The 18,074-nt window shown below is 42.2% G+C and overlaps 1 protein-coding gene across 1 annotated transcript in view; it reads right to left on the minus strand.

Moving 5' to 3' along the window:
- Positions 1–529: 529 nt before the first annotated feature.
- Supt3h (SPT3 homolog, SAGA and STAGA complex component) overlaps positions 530–18,074 on the minus strand; it is a 360,073-nt gene continuing 342,528 nt past the window's right edge. Inside the window, exon 12 of the mRNA XM_052192221.1 lies at positions 530–664. Coding sequence (XP_052048181.1) covers positions 623–664 — 42 coding nt within the window. The 3' untranslated portion in view covers positions 530–622. The remainder of the gene's footprint in view (positions 665–18,074) is intronic.

Genomic DNA, 18,074 nt, shown 5'->3' on the forward strand with positions numbered 1-18,074 from the left:
TGTGTGTGTGTGTGTGTGTGTGTGCGCGCGCGCGCGCGCGTGCGTGCGTGAGTGCGCGCCTCTTCAATGACTGAGGTAATGGGAGAAGATGGGAACAGGTGGCTTATCCCACCAGCAGAATCTCTGATGGTTTATAAAGTAACTATGTTTCTAAAACACACATAATCAACCGTTTTGAAAAGCACAGTCGGTGGGTCAGTGGGAAGGGTACACTGACTCATTTGAATTTTGTCTCTTTTGTCCCAAATCTGAATCATAAAAATGCATCATATAAAAGGCAGACTAAACACTGGAGGAAAAAAAATGCACAACACTGCTTTTAAGATTTATGAGCTGAGGGCAGCAAATCCATGCCAAATTCAAAATTCAAAATTGTGTGATGTGCATTTTTGTCCACCTACACAGCGTCCCAACATCCTGCCATTAATTAGGCAATGGCCCATTCAGTAAACAGGGCTGGGAGGCTGGGAAGAGCTGGAGTCAGACAGTGGAGAGTCAGAAACAAAGCAAGCCACTCCCTAGCGCAGGAGAAGGTAAAATCTTCTTTTATTTTCTGGCAGACAGGGAAGAACGACCTCGGTGAAGCACTCTCTTCGTCGAGGCAGACATGGCGATGGTCCCCTCAGCAGGCCAGGAAAGCCAGCCCGCTCCTTCGGTAGGCACTCTGTCAAAGACAAAGAAATCTGCAATGAATTATTGCATCAAGTCGAACAAGGAGAGGAGGCAGAGGCTTTCTTCCTGTTTTGTAGATGGCTGGCTACAAGCTAATAGGGCGCTTAATATGAATATTTCTGGTGGCACAGCTATAACGACCGTTCTGTCTATTAGTCAGTGTGGTTAACAAGTGGTTAGGGAGTCTATTTTGGGGAAGTGGGTGATATGCAAACTAAGGCATCCCATTTTGTCCTGTTAATGGTCTGGGGTTGGTTCAGCCAAGGAAGAGATGTGCTGGGTCTGTTTGTCTTTTTGAAACATGTGTTCTCTATTCAACGTGCTCCGCAGTCTGTTCTAACTAAGCATTGTAATAGTCTATAAATTACTGACTCATTACCGTCTTCCCAGGCCTAATTTATAGTCTGGAGTGGAAGGCTGTGGGAACAGACACTAAGGGAGGCCTTTCCGCCTCTCTGTAGCAGGCAATCTCAGAGGCACGCTGCGCAGCGCTGGTGGGATGGAAAACTCCTATCTGTAGGTGCACGTGGAGGCGGACATGCAGGTGATCATGGCAGGATAAACTGACACTTTCAAAACTGGACATGGTTGCAGTAACACAATGTATTCCGCACCTTTCATCTCCTGCTAAGGATTCTGCATTTTGGAGAGGGAGGACCTGACCAATGGTGGCCTTTCCGGACTGTGTGGAGTCATGCTTTGTGGCAAAGAAGATGATAGCTAAAGGCCAGGACTGAGAACAAAAGCCCCTCCCTGGCATGCTGCACACCTGGCAACAGCCACATTTACACTTTTAACTTATACCTTCAATTTTTAAATTGTATTTTTAGAAAAATGTAAAAATGTAAAAATCCTATCAGGACCTACTGCTCCCCTCAAGCCAGTACTCCAGCAGCCTGGAGCCTGTCACTTCCAGCTCAGTGTCTCTATTGTGGCTGTCACCTTGGAGGACACTCACAGAGGCAGACAACCAGGACAGATGAGCAGGGGTCCCTGTGTCACACAAGAGCCAGGATGCGAGTTAAACTCTAAAAGTCGGCAAGGAACCAGAGAAAAGAAGAAAGCAAGATGTGCCTTCACCCCTGTAGGGCAGAGGTGAGGGCGGCGAACAGAGAGTGCCAGCCGGCAACTCTTGGTACAGCGCTGGCCCAAGAAGACCCCCCCCCTTTTAATCTTACAAAGGAACATATTTAATTGTGGGTGGCTTACAGTTCACAGGTTTAGTCCGTAATCTAATGGTAGGAAACATGGTGGCATGCAGGCAGACATGATACTGGAGAAGGAACTGAGAGTTCTATATCTTGGTCTGCAGGCAGCAGAAGTAAATGCCACACTAGCCCTAGCTTGAGCACCTGAAATCTCAAAGTCCACCCTCACAATGACACACTTTCTCCAACAAGGCCACACCCACTTCAACAAGGCCACACCTTCTAACAGTGTCACTCCCTATGGACCTATGGAGCCATTTAAAAAAAAATTGGACATTTTATTTATTTACATTTCAAATGTTATCTCCGTTCCTGGTTTCCCCTCTGCAAACACCCTGTCCATCCCCCCTACCCTGCTTTTGTGAGGGTGCTTCCCCCATTCCCGCTTCACCGCCCTGGCATTCCTCTACACTGGGGCATCCAGCCTTCATAGGACCAAGGGCCTCCCCTCTGATTGATGCCAGATAAGGCCCCTTCAGCTCCTTTAGTCCTTCCCCTAACTCCTCCATTGGGGTCCCTGTGCTCAGTCCAATGGTTGGCTGTGAGCCTCCATATCTGTATTGGTCAGGCTCTGATAGAGTCTCTCAGGAGACATCTGTATCAGGTTCCTGTCAGCAAGCACATGTTGGCATCAGCAATAGTGTCTAGGTTTGGTGTTTGTATGTGGATTGATCCCCAGGTGGGGCAGTCTCTGTTCTACTCATTGTCCCTGAATTTCCTTTAGACAGGAACAATTCTAGGTTAAAATTTTGGAGATGGGTGGGTGGCCCCATCCCTCAATCAGGGGGCCATGCCTAACCTCTGGATATGGTCTCAACAGGCTCTACTTCCCCTTTGTGGGGTATTTCAGCTAATGTCATCTCAGTGGGGTCCTGGGAACATCTTGCTTTTTAGCCAACAGCATTGGGACTGAGGCTGTTGTTGCAAACTCCTGGCTTTGTCTATACCTGTCTGTTGGGATTTAGGAAGGTTCTAGCTCACTGCACAGCTCCAGAGATGAATGCGGCTGCCAGCATCCCAACCTCTAGCACTCTGTGTATACCCAGGTGAAACTAGGGCAGTAGTTTCCCAGCCTGCAGCCTGTCCCTAGCTACCATGGGCAGGCCACATCCATGTCTGCAGGTAAAGAGCTGTGGCTATCAACATTTTCAGTCTTGTCCCCAAGCTTGTCTCCATGTAATCTGAAAACAAGCCCATCTATGTCTTATGCTTTAGTAGAGCATAAACCAAGGCCACATATCTTAGGTTACTGTGCTCAGCCTATGGGGTCTAGTGAAAGACTTCTCCATGTTTCATGCCTCCAGATAAGTAGATACATTTCTTCCACAGCCCATGGACTTGGGACCAGGAGATGGTCCATGGATCTGTGAGACTGGATGACAGTGCTACACATTCCCCAGATCATGCAGGACCTAGGGTAGGTCTTGTTTGTGTTGTACAATCTGGAGCCCATAGATGCCAGTATTACTTGTAGTTTCCAATGTGACTTGGGGAAGTTCAATCCTTTCCTGTAGCTTCAGAGAACACAAGCTGTGGTACCTTCCACACCCATCCTGAGAGTCCTTTACCTACTATGACTTAGAGACTCTGGATATTGACATCCCAAACACTACTGTCTCTTGTGATTCCCCCCGCTACATAGTCCATACCATTACAGCTATGCCAACAGACACCACAAGCCCTGGTACTAGAAGTTGTGATTCTTTAAAGTCTGAAGACACACACCATTGGAAGCCTAAGTTTATTGCTATGTCTTACAACCATGTCCATGAAATGTTTTATGAGCAGTTACAGTTTAGACTATGGATGACAGCAAGGACAAAGAAATAACCTAGATGTTTTGAGCTCCGTAATAACCAGATTCATAGCACTCGTTCTAAACAACCACCCAAGTGCCAATCTAACTGGTATCTGAGCCTGTTTAAATGAGAAACAAAGCAAAACTTCCTACAACAGCTACTTCATAAAGCTGGGAGAGGAGAATGTGAAGCCAGATGCACATACGCCAATGTACAATGCTGATCGCATGACAGGAAACAGGACTCTTCACAACAGATTCCAGTTTAAAGGAAATCTACAATGAGCAGCTAAAACATTCAAATGTAATGCCCCTAAGTAAACTTATTGAGAAAATGAATACTGATAAATCCCATGAATGAGAAATTCACAAAGGCACAGAAATTATGAAAGAGAACTGCTGGAAAATTTGGAGCTAAAACTTTGATCAGTAAGATTAAAGCTAAAGCAAAAAACTTGTATTAAAAGAATAAACAGAAGAGAGGATTTTGAACTCTAGAATTAACTTAGCTCAAAAACCAAAGCAGCACAGATGAGGGAAGCCCACAGAGCTTACTGAGCACACTTACGTGAACCATGCACTGCTCTACGGACTGTGAACTGTGAACTGTGTGTATCATGGAGTTTCATAAAGTGAGGAACATGGAAAACTACGAAAATCTATCACTAAGGAATACTGAAAAGGACCCAAATCTTCAAAGAGATATGGTCATCTACATATAAGAAGCTCAAAGGACCCTGACTGCATTTAAAGAAAATAGATTTTCAACCAAAACTTGTATCAGGCAAAAGGCTAAAAGTTCACAACCAAGAGAAACCTGCCATTCAGCAGAGACAAGCATCAAGCCACATCAAAGGGAAAGCCCATTACACTTGTAGCAGATCACAAGAGAACCGTGGTAGCTCAGAAGAGGGTAGGGGACCATATGTAAAACACTGAGGAGAAAATAAAAACCTGACAACTAGAATATTACACCCACCAAAATCATCTGCAGAAACGTACATTTAGGAATTCGCCTTACAAGAAACACTTAAGGATGCACTGTAACTACCACATGAACCTCCTAACACTCAGGCTGGAGAGATGGCTAAGTGATAAGAGCACTCTGTGACCTGCATTCAGGTCCCCGCATCCATGGCAGGGAGCTTGTGATGACCTCTAACTCCAGCTCTAGGGATCTGGTGCCCTTTTCTGGCCTCCAAGAGTACTGTACAGACACACACACACACACACACACACACACACACACACACACACACACACACACGGGATCTTTAAAACAATAGCAATAACAAAAAAAAACTACTTTGAACTTTTTGAACTGTATTCAAAGTTCAGTGGTAGAACATAGAAGAACAGAGAATCAAACCAGTGACAGAAAGCACCCAACCCTAAATAACTAGCAAGAGGTTAGAAAAGAACAGTTTACAACCTCCCAAACCCAGAATACAACCAAGTAAATAAGTAAATAAGTAAATAAATAAATAAATAAATAAAAGAATAAAAAAAAGAAGAAATTTCATGCTGACCAATAATATTCATGATGATAAATGGGTTAAATTCATCAGCCAAAAGTCAGGGAATAATGAATGGATTAAAAATATAGGAGCCAACTCTACACTGCCTCCAGGAAATTCACCTCACTGGTAAGGATTAAGTGGAAAAAGATATACCAAAAATATGACACAAGTTGGCAAGAGTTGCTATATCATTAGAACAAAGCAGACTTTAAATTAAAAAGAATACTGCCAAAAGTTAAAAAAGGTACTGTATATTGGTAAAAGGATTAATTCATCCAGAACTGTCAATTTAAATACATATGTACCTAATCTGACATTCTTCAAATATATAAGGGAAATATTAATTATAAAGGAAGAGATAGACTCTAGTCCAATACCAGTTGGGGAATTCACCAGTCTACTTTTTGTCAATGGGCAGAAGATGAAAGCTCTAAAAACTTAAAAAAAATAGTTTACGTGTATGAATATTTTGCCTGTATGTATGTATGTGTGTGTATGTATGTATGTATGTATGTATGTGTACCTTGTATGTGTTTTCTGCCCTCTGAGTCTAGGAGAAAGTGTTAGCCACTCTGAACTGGAGTTGTAGATGGTTATAAGCTGCCATGTGGGCACTGAGAACTGAACCCCAGGTCTTCTGCACAGGCAGAAAGTGTTCTTAGTCACTGACTGTCTCTCCAGATCCTCCACAAGGAAGCATGTTAGTTGGATCATAGTGTAAAGTACATGAACCTAACAGACATTTACACAACATTTTTACTGAGAAGGCAGAATTCACATTCTTTTCATCAGTACTTGGGACTTCTCTAGGAACAATCACACCTGGATTGTTGAGTCATAAATGAAGTCCCAATAAGTTAAAAACCTTGCAATCATACTATCTGCTTAGATTACAATAGGCCAGAGCATACATCACCAGGAGGAGGGTGCACAGCAGAGGCTAACCGATGAACGTACTGAGAGCCACAGGGAAGCAGACACGTCTGAGGCATCTGAACATAGCACAAGGGTGGGAGGGGTGGCCCCAGAGAAGTCCACAGCAAATTCCTATGTCAGAACAACAGAGACGCCTCAGAGCCAGATAGATCCCAGCGTCCACCTCAAGGACTCTGAGAAACAAGAAGACAAAAACTCCAAACTTGGGAGGAAGGAAGAAAGAACGATCAGAGTAAAAACTGAGACTATTTGTTTATGGAGAACATTGCTACCCAGATAGACATACAGACTGCATTCGATTCCTACCAAATCCTCAACCACTTTCTTCATAGAAATGGAAAAGAAACCGTTCTAGGCTTCCTCCCACCCTCTCTCCATGGGCCCCTTCAACTCCATCTGTGCTGGAGGAAGAACGTTTCTGGATTGAACACCCTGGCAAGGACTAGACCGCTCTGAGCCTGCCTTCTAAGGCTGCTTGCTAACTCTGTGGGGAGCTACCAGGAGACTACAGACAGAAAGAATTGTCCTATAGTATATGCCAGCGGCTCAACCTTGACAGAGCCCTCAGCTATGGTGCCTCCAAGAGACTGATGGGAGAGTGATACTTTCAGCTCTTGACTCAGACATTTTATATTTACAAGCACAATGGCAGCTAATGTAGCTGCATACCTGAAATATGAGGGAAGAGAAGCAGGGTTTTTCCTGCAGCCAAATGGCTGGAATGGCCTCTGCTTGGGAAGGGAGGCTCAGTAGAAGAGTTCTGACTAGTTTATCTTAGCAATGACCAGGTTTAACCTTTCCAGGAAGATGGAGTGGGCTTTAAGCGCTGCAAAGGAGCATTTTCAGAGACCAGCCCACTGTAGCACCTGGCTTAGCACCACCCCTTACGGTTCACAGGCTTTAAGGAAAACACCTCCAGGAGCTGAGGGGAGAGTTTAGAGCCGAGCCCAGCTTCTGTGAGTTCTTCTTTTCTAGTTCAAGGGACCAAAGGAACATGCAGGCTGAGCAAAGTTTAAGCCCCCCCACCCCCGCTCAGAATGCCTGCTCTGGCCTTTGGATGTGTGATGGATGGATGTGGCCTGTGGAAGGAAAGCACAGGAACACCCCACACTTGGCATCTTTTCCTGTAAAGGAAGCCACTCTACAGGAAGACAGCACATCTCTATGTCAAAATGAATTTCATGCATTTGTGCTGGGAATGTAGAAACTAAATTTACACACAGCCTGGTGAGACCTTCCAATACACACATTCTCACGAATGGTGTCGTGGTCCACTTTCTTCTGACGAACCTAGGAATGAGTGTCAGGCCCACATCTTCACACACATTCCTGGTTGTACAATTCAGACTGGCTAGAAACATCTAGGAAGTCATCCAGGCCATTAGACACCCTTCTACCCTGCCCCAGCCAACCTGCTGCGACCCGACCTGCTCTCCACCCTGTGAGCTTCATTTCCACCAACCAGCTCTCAATGGCTACTTGCTACTTTGTGGAATAGCTCAAGTGTTTTAGCATCTCTCAAAGTTAGCTGCAAAGATGATAATGATAATAAAAAGCTGTACTTTTAAATTTCTGGCAGTTTCTATACTTTTAAAAATTGAGAATGCAGTTGGTTCCCAGTTTTTGACATTAGCCGCTTTCTTTCCCCTGCACACAGTGAGCAGCAGCCCCTGAATGTTAGTCTGTCTAGAGAGGCAGACACAAACCCCAGACACTGTGGGGGTCCAGAAGCTGTGCTCTCAGAGGAGCACCTCATCTTGTCATCTGTACATGGATGAGCTAGTGAGGACAAACTGGTTTACTGTACATGGATAAGCTGAAGACAAGCTGGTTTACTTCTGTTTTTCATGGACTATACCAAGAACTTACCCCATCTTTCCAATACACACTGCTGAGTACTATGCTTTGTGTGCTGGGCATTTGGTAAATCTGCATCTTCATATCAGAGCTCTATTCCTTTCTCAGACTCTGATTTAATTTAACCCTCACTTCCCCGGATTTCTTCTTTTCAAACTCTTCACACAAAAGAAAATAATTCTACTGTTCCAGGCCCCAACCCCACAAATACTTCACTTCACACAAGCCTACCAAAGGCAGCTTGGGTTCTACTGAGTTCCTACACATTTGCTTGCTCTGATTTTAGCTGATCTTTACTGAGCTCTGTGCTGTGTAACGCAGTGTGCCAGGTGGTGTAAGGACACAGAAACAGCTGAGATAGAGCCCAGTATCACTGTGTTTCCAAATGCACATCAATGCTTTCACCACTGCAAAGAACATGTGTGAAAAGGAGCCATTCTCAAGGGAGAAAAGGAGAAAACAAAGTGGCCTTTTACTTGCTTTTATTCTAAACAACACTTAATTTTAGATAAAAGTGTGAAAAAACATGAGATTTTATGTTTCTTTAAAATGGAAAAAATAAGAATGTGGGAATGTATGGTTTTATGGTTTATGAAGTACTTTCATGTACATCTAATTGGAGCCTTACCACAAACAAGTTCAAAGGGCTTCACATTTTAGATCTGTGGAACTCACATTTAGATTTAGGAATTAAAGCATGGGGCCCACAGTTTTACATTAAAACAAAATATCCCCCCACCCAAATCTGGCACAATTTATTCTATCTGGATTACTCTTGACATATAACAAGCTTAATTCTTGCTAAACATCACTCAGGGAATAAATTAAGATTGAAAGTCTATCAGGGAATAGTTCAGTGTGCAGGGATGGCTCATGGAGGTCAACTACTATTAGCTTGTAGGCTTTCATGACCAAAGTGTCTATGTTGAAGAATACTATGTAAAAACTACAACCAAATCCTTGGGATGCTTAATAAACAAATGAATAGACAAGCAGGCAAACAGACAGACCTTCAAAGTTGGACAACAAAAAGGTTGGAGGGCTCAGTTAGTAAAAAAGCTGGACCTGGTAGTAGGCTCTTTGTAACTTCAGGCTGGGGAATGAGAGGCAGGCATATCCCTTGGGTCTCGTCTCCTTGATGAATTCTCAGCTACTGCAGGTTACTTAGTGAGCTCGAGGCTAATGAGAAACCTGTTTCAAAACACACACACACACACACACACACACACACACACACGAACGCACGCACACACAGAGAGAGAGAGAGCGGGAGGGGAGGGGAGGGGAGGGGAGAGGAGAGGAGAGGAGAGCAGAGCAGAACTTAGGGTCCTGGGCGATTTAGAAGTACCCTGTGCCTTTGAAGGTAAAGCAAGGGCTGTAGAGGTCATAGCCTGGCTACATCATTAATAGGACCTTAAAATTCTTTATCCTTAAATAGCTGCTTTCAGAATCTGTTGTGATCATGCAACAGACAGTATTTCTCAGTGAATAACCTAATGTGAACATCTGATAAACTTAGTGATCACAGAACAGCTTCTCCCTAGACAATTGGTGGTTCCTTCTGTGTAATGTTTCTCACGTGAAGCTGTCTACAGACTACTCTCTGTGGTTTCCTTCCCAGATGCTGAGATGCCACCCTGAAGGGACCCAGCTAGGTCACTAGCCACAACATGTTAAATACCACAGACAAAGGCATTTGGAAAATAGGCCCAAGAAACTAAGTTGAATAAACCCTTTGTAAGCAGCTAGAATGAAGGCACAATCATTGGCATTAAATTCTATCTTCGTGAATTTCTATAGCCCAATTTCCAACAAATAAAGAAAGTAATGCCCAAAGGGAGTGACCCATCCATGGTGCTGTAGGGAGAGCCTGGGGACTCTGACCCAGACTGGGGGTCTTCATGGTCAGAGACACTTCTGACTCTACCCAGAGCTATGTATTTGTCATTAACAGGGGAAACAGACATAGGGAAAGAAATATTTTTGTTTTGTTTTTGTTTCTTGTTTTTGGTTAAGAGCTCTTGGGAGTGGAAGAAAAGAGGGTGAGTAGGGGATGGGACTTGATGCTCCAAATAGTACAGCAGGGTGGCTGGAAGCCTCTGTCCCACTTATGAATCGTGTATAGGATGGATTCACAGCACATCTATTCCCAATAGATGGGAGGACCAGTCTACCCCAGAGTACTACAAGGAATCATTTTGATAAATGGATGAAATATCCAAACAGCTATAATTAAGTGGAGAGTTGTTACAGTTTCCATGTGTATGTGGTGGTTTCTGTTGTTTTGTTATTGAAGTCTTAGCCTTAGGTTGTGATGATCTGATAGGATGCATGGGATTATTTCAATCTTCTTGCATCTGTTGAGGCTTGTTTTGTGACAGATTATATGGTCAATTTTGGAGAAGGTACCATGAGGTGCTAAGAAGAAGATATATCCTTTTGTTTTAGGATGAAATGTTCTATATATATCTATTAAATCCATTTGGTTAATAAATTCTATTAGTTTCACTGTGTTTCTGTTTAGTTTCTGTTTTAATGACCTGTCCATTGGTGAGAGTGGGGAGTTGAAGTCTCCCACTATTATTCAATGTGTGTTTAGAGCTTTAGTAAAGTTTCTTTTATGAATATGGGTGCCCTTGCATTTGGGGCATTGATGGTCATAATTGAGACTTTCTCTTGGTGGATTTTCCTTTGATGAATATGAAGTGTCCTTCCCCATCTTGTTTGATAACTTTTGGTTGAAAGTCTCTTTTATTAGATATTAGAATGGCAACTCCCGCTTGTTTCTTGGGACCATTTGTTTGGAAGATTTTTTTCCCCAACCTTTTACTTTGAGGTAGTGTCTTTGTCATTGAGGTGTGTTTCCTGTATGCAGCAAAATGCTGGATCTTGCTTGCTTATCCAGTCTGTTAGTTTATGTCTTTTTATTGTGGAGGCGAGTCTATTGATATTGAGAGATTTTAAGGACAGATGATTGTCAGTTCCTGTTATGTTTGTTGTTGTAGGTGGTATTATATATATATATGATTCTCTTTTTGGTTTTGCTGTGAGATAATTAATTTCTTGTTCTTTCTTTGGTGTACGTACCTTCATTGTGTCGAGGTTTTCTTTCTAGAATCCTCTGTAGGGTTGGATTGGTGGATAGATATTGTTTAAATTTGGTTTTGTCCTGGCATATTTAGGTTCCTCCATCTATGATGATTGTGAGTTTTTCAGAGTATAGTAGCTTAGGCTGGCATTTGTGTTCTCGTAGGGTCTGCATGACCTTTGTCCAGGCTCTTCTGGCTTTTAAGGTCTCTGTTGAGAAGTCTGGTATAATTCTTTATAACTTACTTGGCCTAAGATAAAATTGGATGAGGTTTCTATAGTCAATGTATGTATCTTTAGGACATTTGAGACACCCCTATGCTTCTGGCAAAGTCTTATCAGGGCTGTGCCTGGAACCTGACTCAAGGTTAGCTTGCCCAGATATGTTTGGAGTTGGCCAGTTGGGCTGAATGAAGTGACAATAAAAAGGTTTGGATTATATTCCCACTAAATGTGAACAAACTATATGCCACAGAAAGCTGCCATTGACAGCAGTGCTTCACTCCACAGGGGTGAGACCGGGTATAAAGCCTTGCACGGCTCTGCTGGGAGGGAACATTATGCTGCAGTGGTTTGAGCTGGGGCTGTGGAGGTGGGTACTTTCCTGAATTTTACAAGTAAACATGCCAACTGAAGTGGCTTCCTCTCAATCTCCCTGAATTCCCACTCTTTACACTAAGCAGGCTGTTTGTCCACCACCAGCCTTCTCCTTTAAACCAAACCACCTTCCTCATTCAGGATTTAGTATTTACACCAATGGTTTAGTTAGCCTGGAAATGTGTGTTTATGATGCTTCCATAGAGACCCTGCTCATGCTTGCCTTATTGTCTTCCCTCTGACCCTCACAGTGGTCCTCTCACCCGCCCCACATGTATATAGTATCTAGAAAAACATACAGTTTGTCTAGGACTAGCTTCTTTTGCTTAGCAGGTGTATTAGTTTGGGTTCTCTAGAGTCACAGAACGCATGGATAGTCTTTATATAGTTAGGGAATTTGTCAGTGACTTACAGTCTATAGTCCAACTCCCCAACAATGATTAGCAGTAGCTGTGGATGGAAGTCCAAGGATCTAGCAGTTTCTCAGTCCCACGAAGCAAGCAGGCAAGGAAGAGAGAGAATCTTCCTTCTTCCAATGTCCTTGTATATCTCCAGCAGAGGGTGTAGCCCAGATTTAAAGGCTGTAGGTCTCCAACAGAGGGTGTGGCCCAGATTATTGGCATGTGGGTCTCCAGCAGAGGGTGTGGCCCAGATTAAAGGTGTGTGCCTCCATGCCTTTAATCCCAAATGATGTTGAACTCTGAGATCTCCTTGTCTTAGCCACTATGCTTCAAGGTCTCCATGCCAAGATCCAGGTCAGAAACTTATATCTCTGAGCCTCCAAATTAGGATCATAGGTGAGCCTTCCAATTCTAGACTGTAGTTCATTCCAGGTATAGTCAAGGTGACAACCAGGAATAGCCACTACAGCAGGATCTTCAAAGTTCCATCCATTTTCCCACAATTGACAGATGACTGAATATAACTACACTGTGTATACACGCTGGTGTGAAGCAGCCTTTTCTCTCTTTCTTCTGGCAGCATTACTGGAGACTATATTAAACTGTGTCAAACTCTAGTAAGATTGCCTCAAATCCTCAGCACCCTCATATACTCAATCATGCCCCTGTAGGTTTGCTGCATTCAACTTCTGAGTCCCTTCCCAGTCGCTGCATTTGCCTAAGGAGATGACTGTCCTGACAGCATACTGCTTTGCTTTAATACAAAAATCTGTGATGTTCTCCGACTTCATATCAAAGCTATGCAATAGTTTCTTAAAAGATAAAACATGACCCCTTTCTTTGCTGCTCTGTGTCTGCGTGTGGCCAGGAGACATAATTATAATGAATGAAACTGAATGGTGGCCCGAGACACTTAAAATCAAAGTGGAAATCATGACTGAATTTCATTAGCAAGCCTAAGGACAAATGGGCACAGCTTGTTTGCAACTTGCCATGTGACTTTTCTCCTCTTGATAATTGCATTCCAACTCTGATATTTCAGAAAATCTAACCTGAACCATATGACGGATAGCTTTGGAAATGCACAAAGCTCGTCATTAAATGTTTCCCCTTCTAGACCTCCCTCACGTTATAGAGACACTGTGAGAAGCCATGGTGGCACCTGGTCAGACAGCACAGCCAGATGTCAGAGCAGCAGAGGAGCATGCCCTTCCTTTGAGTAAGAGGCCTTCTTTGGCTAGCAAAATGGAGGGAAAAGAAATACCTTAAAAACCTCTTCTACTGCAAGCACTCAGGGCTTATAAACCCAGCAGGACATGCCTGCAGGCCTATCTCTGGGGATAAGTCTCACTGTTTAACTCAGGTTGACCTCAGACCCTATCTTTCTGTGTCAGCCTCTCAAGCTGGAATTCCGAGTGAGCTTTGTCATTTTGTGAGGGTCGGGTTCTTATTGTGTCTCAGATTTTTACTTTATCAAATGCTTGAGATACTGCCAAGCTGGTTTAACCTTTTAAATATAAAAATTGCTGAATGTAGTTATTAGAAATTATCACTTCTAATTGTCCAAGTCATTTTAAATTATATAAGAGATGTGTTAGTTCTTTTGTTATTGTTCTTATTAAGCAAAATAATTAAGTGGCTGATATTACCCATATTGTCTTTTAAAACAAAAAAGGATTTTTTTGTAAATGTCAACTTTAGCAATTTCATGGGTGAAAAAGTATATAATTCCCATGTAAACACCATTACTTCCATAATATAGTACAAACTTAAATACATTAAAATTCAATAATTAATGCCAGTAATATAAAGCTTTTATTCAGCTAAGTTTTAAGTAATCAAAATACAGAGGTCTATTATCATCCTAAGCAGCACACACATCTATAGTATATGTAAAAAGTACCAAACTGGCAAGAGTTATTAATAGAAACAACAACAGGAGTGGGCTAACCTATACTAATCATGAATTCTCTTAATCAATCAATTTGCTCCCCTGAAGGCATAGAATTGCTATTTGATTTACTTTTCTGTGTCCCAGGCATAACCAATGCTTAGGGGTTAATCAAATCCAGCAGCACATCAAAAAGATCATACCCTCCAATGGAAATGGTGTCAACCCAGTGCTCACAAGAGCTATTTAGCACATGTAACCAACAAACTTAGCACATTACATTAAAAGAATGAAGGATAAAAATAATCATTTTGTTAAAAACAGAAAAAAATGATGAAATTTAATGTCTTTCCATGCTAAGAATAAAGGAGGCATAAAATACCAGAATTTATCAAATAAAGGCTGAATATGAAAGGGTCACAGCCAACACCATGATATCAGCAGCCAAACAAGGCTGTGCAGTTGCCAGACTCTCATCAGGATACTAACTAGAGGGTTTAGCAATTAGGAAGAAAAACATTAAAGACATAAAATAGGAAAGGAGGATGGTAAATGGGATGTTTACAGATAGAATGACCCTGTATGTAATGATCCTAAATGTGTCACAAAAGTTTTGAAATGATAAATTCATTAAAATAGCAAGATGCAAAATGAGTATGTAAAAGCAGCTTTACGAATGATTTTTTAGGTAAGAAATCTTGAAAGCAGTTCCATTCACAACAGAATAAAAAATTAAAATACCTAGGAAGAAAGTTAACAAAGACTTCTATAATATAAATTACAAAAAAATGATAATAGAAATCAAAGACACTCAAAGACAGGAGAAGCTCCCATGCTCATGTGCTGGAAGAATCAACTGTTAAAATGTCCAGTAACCAAAGTAATTTTCAGTGCACCATACTGCAGCGAGAGCAGGGTCAGAGGGATACTTCTTCTGTGGAAGGCAGTCTGATGGGGGAGGCATACTGAACAAGAGCTGACAGTCATGATGAAGGTCAGACTAGAGCACAGCAGGCATCAGATTAGAGCAGAGGTGATGGTGCTGGCTAAGGAAGCTTCTGGAAGGAAGTGACACAGCTGAGACCTGAGCTATGGGTGTAAGGTGATGAACAGGGGCACGAGAATGTTCTAGGTTAAACTCTAAGGGAGAGCTTGGTTTACTTTGTTCTTAAATGATTATCTACACATTAAATCTAAGACTCCAAGCCAAATGCTTGCACTGGAAGACTATGAAAGTCACCCAAGAAACAGTTGTGTTATACAAGCGGTCTACTAACTGTGTTGGATCACTGCTGTAGGACCAGCATAGGTTCTGTATGCTAATTTAAACTATTTCCTCGCACTTATTTGAGACCTAAGTGAAACAGCAGTAGACTGACAACAGTGGGCATATTTCTCCCATGCTTTTGCATCCTTCTTGCCCAGAGTTAGATGTTCTGGAAGCACTGGAAACACATTCTTTTACCAGGCAAATATTATACCCTTTTGTTTTTCTAACACATTTAGATCAATAGAACTACAATTTACTGTAGCCATTTTGAAGTTTTACCTCCAAAATATTATAAACACAAAGTTTCCTATGGTGTGAAAGTTTATTTAGATCTATCATGTTAAATGATTAAATATTCTGACCTATATAATCATCTCAAGATAGATATGCTATCTATTGAAGCCTACAATATGGTACAGTAGGAAAGTGCTTACTTCATTAGGTTCCGTGTAAATTCTACAGGTAGGTTTTGGGGTCCACAGTAATTAAGTTCTTGCACAGGCCTTGATCCCCTTGTCACAATATTATCTAAGCCAACTGGTCACCAATCATATTTTAAAGATAGCAAGGAGGTTTAGATTTATAAAGACTAAATGGTCTATTGTACTTACACTAACTCTAATTAAGAAAAATTTCAAAATACGTAATTTCATTAGTTAACAACAGATCTTTAGAATGTTTAGGCAAAATTTGACATGAGTTCTAGAGAGAGTTGGCCAAAGCTGAGATCAGAGTTATTCTTATAAAAGACCATGCCTGACATTTCATGAACTCTATGATCTTGGAAGACTGGAAGAATTCTCATTTTCTGTATTCTGCTTGTGCAACCCTCAAATGAAACAGAAACAGTTTTCCACAAAGTGCCTCCAGGCTGGATAGTTTCCACCCTGGAATGACTCAAGGAGCAACTTCAACCAGGTTGCCAGAGAAGTTTTGCAAATGAACATGTCTATGCCTTTCCAGACCATTTGTTGGTGGCAGTGATGGGCAGACTAGTGCCTCTACTTATAGGACCAGCTGGCCTCCTGTGACCACAGCCAGCATCCTGTCACCAGAGCTGTGGGAGGTAAGAGGAGGTGAGAGAGAGAGAGAGACAGAGAAAGAGAGAGAGAGAGAGAGAGAGAGAGAGAGAGAGAGAGAGAGAGAGAGAGAGAGAGAGAGAGACAGAGAGACAGAGAGACAGAGAGACACAGAGAGAGAGAGAGACAGAGAGAAAGACAGAGAGAGAGAGACAGAGAGAGAGAGAGAGCGCACGAGAGAGAGATCTCATGTGCACACAGCTGCCAGGAGAAAAGATGCAAGGAAAAAAACCCCAAACATAAAGAAATATAGTATTTCAATAAAAGTCTGAAATTTTATAAAAGTGGTTTTGGTCTCCATATAATAAAAATATTTATTCAAGAAACTCCTAGTCGGGTGTGAACATCCTACTTGTAGTAAGATTTTGTTTGGCAAAGGGCTGCAGAAGAGTGGACGCTAATATAGAGTAAGTCTATAAACAAGTTTATTTAGTTTAGTACAGACTGAGACACTCACTAGAGGATTTCAGTAATTAGTGTGTCAAACTATTTCCTACCGTGGCTTCCTTCGGTGATTCTGCTAATGTACTCAGTCCAGGCCATTCTTATACACTGACTGTTCTATCTTTAGCATGTGAAAATAAACATATGGAGACCCTGCCTCCTTTCCACTTTGGATAAGCATAATTATATGGAGACATTAAAAAGTTAGGCTTTTAGTGAAAAAAAATGAAGGTTGTAATATCTTAAAACACAATGTAATTTAACGCTGGAGCAATTTAGGTCTGGATATGGAAGTATTTAGTAAAATTTGAGTCTGAGTAAGCATCAAGTATGTGCATTTGCATTTTACTTCTGTATTTTTGATTAAAATTATAATAACATACAATAAAATTTAAAAGTTATAATCATATTGCCCATGCCCAGAGCAAGGCGGGGCGGGGGGGCATCCCAGGAGAGTATGGGAGGACTCTGCTATTCAAAGGCAGAGTGCTCGGGTGAGCTAGTGTTGACCTGTAAGCTTCCAAAGTCTCCATACTGTGGTCTCATGGGCATCTTGAGAGCTGTCTGTGTGGGTGCAGAGAGACAGAGCGAGATGATACCAAGGATGAGCTTCCTGAGCCCTGCTCCATGCCATCCACAATCAGCTCCACTGCAGAGACAAGCCAGCAGGAGACGGGCAGGCAGAGGGAAGGGGCCCTATCTTGTCACTGCTCCACAGGCTTCTCTTGTAGTGTTTTTCAAAAATGTTGAAAACAAAGAGGTAAGGATGGCAAGTCTGTGGACAAGTGTCATGACGGACTGCTTTCCTTGCTCTTCTTTTTAGTTTGTTTCAACATGATAGCTCAACATGAGTAACTAACTCAACAAGGCCATGGTTCATATACTGCTGCTAACCTTCTCATGTTTTATAAGCACATGTTGATTAGATATAATAGGGTATTTTGTTCTGACATTTTCATATTGCACTTGAGCATATAATCCACCCCATTACCTTTTTTGCCCCCCTTCCCCTCATTAATCCCTATCCTTATCCTATGAAGGCTCTTCTTCAACTTTCATGTCTTTTTCGGGAATGTGTGTGATCCAATGAGTAGTCATCATGGCTGTTTATAGAACCAAGGGTGAGCATTTGTTATAGGATCACAGGCATCTTCCCAGTGGCTACATCATGGAACAGTGTTTCCCTCCCCCACCACCCATTAGTGTTCTCCAAATTCTTAGAGAGGGGAGAGGGTCACATAAGCTCTCACCTCTCCTACGACTGGGTTCAGTCTCGCCCAGACTGTGTACAGGCAATCACTGCTGTCTGAGTTG

Source organism: Apodemus sylvaticus, chromosome 9 (assembly GCF_947179515.1).
Source record: "Apodemus sylvaticus chromosome 9, mApoSyl1.1, whole genome shotgun sequence".
Lineage (NCBI taxonomy): Eukaryota > Metazoa > Chordata > Mammalia > Rodentia > Muridae > Apodemus > Apodemus sylvaticus.